Consider the following 3,787-nt stretch of genomic DNA (forward strand, 5'->3'; position numbering starts at 1 on the left):
GTGCTTACTAACACCGATTAAGATTCCAATGCCGCAATACGAACATACTATCTTCGGTTTACACGCGTACTATTGTGAAGTCTCGCACATACACACCGGTTACGCATCCGATGTCATGTTTGCGTGCATACTTCGCCGCATTGCGCGGGCACGCAGCTAGTATTAGCATAATAACAGGTTTGGGTTTGAGTATGAGATGATTTAGAAACATGTTTAATTAATGGTAAGAAGTTTATGTTGATTTAACTCATGTAACTCAGATTTCACACTATGTTTTATACATCAAATCCCTGAGTAATTAACATCAACTTAACTCTTGGAAAACTATTGTTAACAAAGGTAACACTAATATTAATTTATAAGCTATACCGGCCTAAAGACAGCGCAGCGGTAACGTCCAACCGCCATGCATAACCACCGCACCGCATCCGCCACACGTCGCAAGGTGCGGTGACGGTCAACGGGGACATAGCTCGCTCTGTCCCCCACGTCACCCTCACCTTGCACGTGAACGCCGGTAGAGACTCCGGCATAGTCACTCGATTAAACTTCTTCACCACCACCGTTGTCGTCTCGTCCGCACCCTTACCGGCCGTCATCACCCGGTACGCCTTATTAGTCCACACCACCGTGTCACGAGCGTTGGTGATGAACGATGGACACGTGTCTGTATCCATGTTCATCACCTGGACCTGATCTGTCACCCCTAGACGGTCACTATTCACCCACGCCTCTGTCACGCATTCCACTGTCACAAAAGACGTTACAATAGTCTTTTGTGACTGTGGTGGTGACAGAGATGTTGTCACCTGACTGTCACCTATTTTGTTAAAACTCAACAAAATAGGTGACGTAGGTGACAGTCTCTTGCAGTTGACAGCTGGAGACACCAGATCTCGAGTTTCACTAGGAGAACTCGTCTGGCACGAGTTAGACGAGTTCTCCTTCCGATCTGGTGTCTCTGGCATCAAAGAGAGCGTCACCACACCAGAACTCTCCCCAGAGGAAACGGAAACCTTCCGTTTCTTCGAAACACTGTTGGTACCCATATCTTTCTTCTTTATGTTAACCCGAACGTACTTTCGCTTACGTCGTCGGGTCTTACCCGACGCGTCGCTTTGCTCCACGGTGGAGCAACTAGAACCAGATCCAGCAGCCATGGGTTTGGGTGCAATAGGTCTATACTTGAGCATTATTCTCTCCACCTTTGACATGCCATAAGACCCATAACATATCTCACCAAAGCCACCACCGGTCGAGTATCTAGTAACACAGCCACCACCTCTGCCGTCCATATTCTCACACACCACCTTCTTGTGTTTCTCTCACTAGTGAGTTTGGTATGGATTTGATGATGGTAATGGTGCGCATATAAAGGACTCCGTCAACGTTTTCTGCTTAGTTTTCTAACTTTAATAAAATATTAATGTGTAATCTAAATATATTTTAATATGTTGTGTGTTTTATGGGAACATAAATTCTGCCTAATATTGCCGGTTTGATATAAGTGTAAATTTTGTAAGTAAAACATTGTTGTTAAATTCAAGTAAATTTAACTTTTTTTAAACGACATGTAAATTGTCTATACCAGCCTAACCAACAATCAAAGAGAAAGTCCACCGCGTATTATAAGAAAACTTCCTTAAGTCAGGTTTATAAACTAGAGTCTCAACCAGTTGGATCACCCAAGTCCTTTTGAGTGTAAATTTTAGGTTTGCTTGATTTAGTCTCACAAGTGGTAAGAACTAAGAAGTATTCTTCTAATCAAAAGGATGAGGTTCAAATTCGAAAGTACGTGGATTGGTTGATATTAGTTAAAAGGATAGATTAGGTGATGGTAAAAAAAACAAATCTTTAATTAAAGGTTTAAACTTTAAAGTAGCATTTATAAAACCTAATCATAATATATATTATATATTATAATAACTATTGAGCTAAAAACGGTCGAAATTGAAGTTTGCGATCGAAAAAGAGCGCTCACGAATCTAGCGTCCCATAAAAACAGACTTAAAGTTGGTAAACGAAAACAGTTCTCGCAAAACAAACGCGTTAAGTTGCAACTTCAATCGCTAATTTGGAGAAAGATTTTATTATCGTTTAATATATCATGTTAATCTATTATTATCGTTTAATATCTCATGTTAATCGACCTCAACTTGAACTTCTAATTTAGTATTTTAAGGCAAATAGTTACATGTAAAAAAAACTAGGTTTTAAGATTATGAATTAAGAAAATTATAACTTAGAGAAGATTTTGTTATATTTTTACCATTATTATTATAGTTATATTTAATATGAGTTGAGACTGGTTTAGAAAGTGACCACACTTGACAAACTTATTTGTTGGTATACCTTCCAATTTAATGTTAGAAAAATGTAAGATTTTATCAAGGCAGGTTCTAAATCTAGCACACCCATATATGTCTGTCTGTCTTTCTTTCTAGATGATATGTTCTGATCTTATTCTTATCATTGGTGATATAAAGATCGAGATGCCTAGAATCAAGACACGTATGTAACATTAACATATGGCATAACACGTGTGACGACAACGGTTCAAACCCTTCACCCCTAAAAATTAACCGGCCGAATAATAATAATTTAAAAACCCGGGAACAAAAAACCAGATTGGTTGAGACTGAAACGTGGCGATACAACCAAACATCATAGTCACGTATGTTCCACAAACAGCAAGAAAGTATCGTGTGGGCCCCACGAGCAGATTTTTAGCCAATTAGATTGTAAGTAGTGTCCCGTACAGGGGGCACGTAAGCTACTACTCCTGGATGTTCGTGTACTATTGGTCTTTTTTGGGTTTCCTGATAAGGCAAGTTGGGGTCGGGTTATCGGGTCTAGATATGGACACGTGGTCCAATCACTTTTTTGTAGGGTTCTTTTTGGTTTGTTGTGACCCCAAGAATCTACCACGTTTTTTATATATATTTTAATTAACTTTGAGACTAGTTGTAAAAAATTAAAGTTTTGATCTAGTGACTAATAATATTATGGTTAAAATGTTATGATAATTTTACTAAAAAAAAGAGTAAAGATGTTAAGATTAAAAGTTTCAACTCACTTTTCGTTTTTATTATATATTATAGAAATATACTAGATGGTTAATAGCCAGATATTATGTGTTACGTTACTAACGGGTTATCTTATTTTATGTAGATGGTCCATAGACTAAATTCTGCACCAAGTGACGTCGTAATGTAGTTGTCTAGTGCATCATTAATTAGGCCTCGAGTGCAGTCTAGACATGTGTCGTTCGTCTTTAGTTATTTCACCCAACTCATATAAATGGCTTTAGTTCGTCTGCAGTGATCAGGAAACTTATTCCATAGTATCGGGTAATGGGCCAACGGTATCTAACTATAGATTGTTTTGTAGACGGTTTCATACATTTGTGATGAGTGGTCCATTTCTAAATCTGATTTCTCAAATATTTTGATCTCTCGATGGCTGCCAACATAATCTCAATGTTCCCTTCATGTTACTTTTTTTATATCTTGATTCGGTTAAAAGTAATAAGCTTTTGGAAGGCATCGATCCTAGGTGAATATTCATATGAAAACTAAAAAATGGCATGCATTGTTGGAGGAGAAGGTGTACAACATGTTAATTTGCAAGATATAAATGTGGTTTAATGTGTAGGCGAAACCATTTTGTGCCATAAAGATAATGTCTCCAAATTTTGAGAGCGAAAACGACGACACCAAGTTCGAGATCATGAGCCATGTAATTCTTTTCGTGAACCTTATAATACTTCATAACTTTCTTCTCTAGA

At 37.9% G+C, this 3,787-nt stretch overlaps 1 protein-coding gene across 1 annotated transcript; it reads right to left on the minus strand.

The window, feature by feature from the left end:
* Window positions 1-356: 356 nt before the first annotated feature.
* LOC143563400 (uncharacterized) lies at window positions 357-1,295 on the minus strand. Its single transcript, XM_077050945.1, has one exon. It carries the CDS (start codon window positions 1,293-1,295, stop codon window positions 357-359), a length of 939 nt encoding a protein of 312 aa, XP_076907060.1.
* Between the last annotated feature and the right edge of the window lie 2,492 nt (window positions 1,296-3,787).

The sequence above is a fragment of the Bidens hawaiensis genome, unplaced genomic scaffold, assembly GCF_021521415.1.
Source record: "Bidens hawaiensis isolate Kalapana, Puna unplaced genomic scaffold, B.hawaiensis_p1.1 tig00021378_1, whole genome shotgun sequence".
Lineage (NCBI taxonomy): Eukaryota > Viridiplantae > Streptophyta > Magnoliopsida > Asterales > Asteraceae > Bidens > Bidens hawaiensis.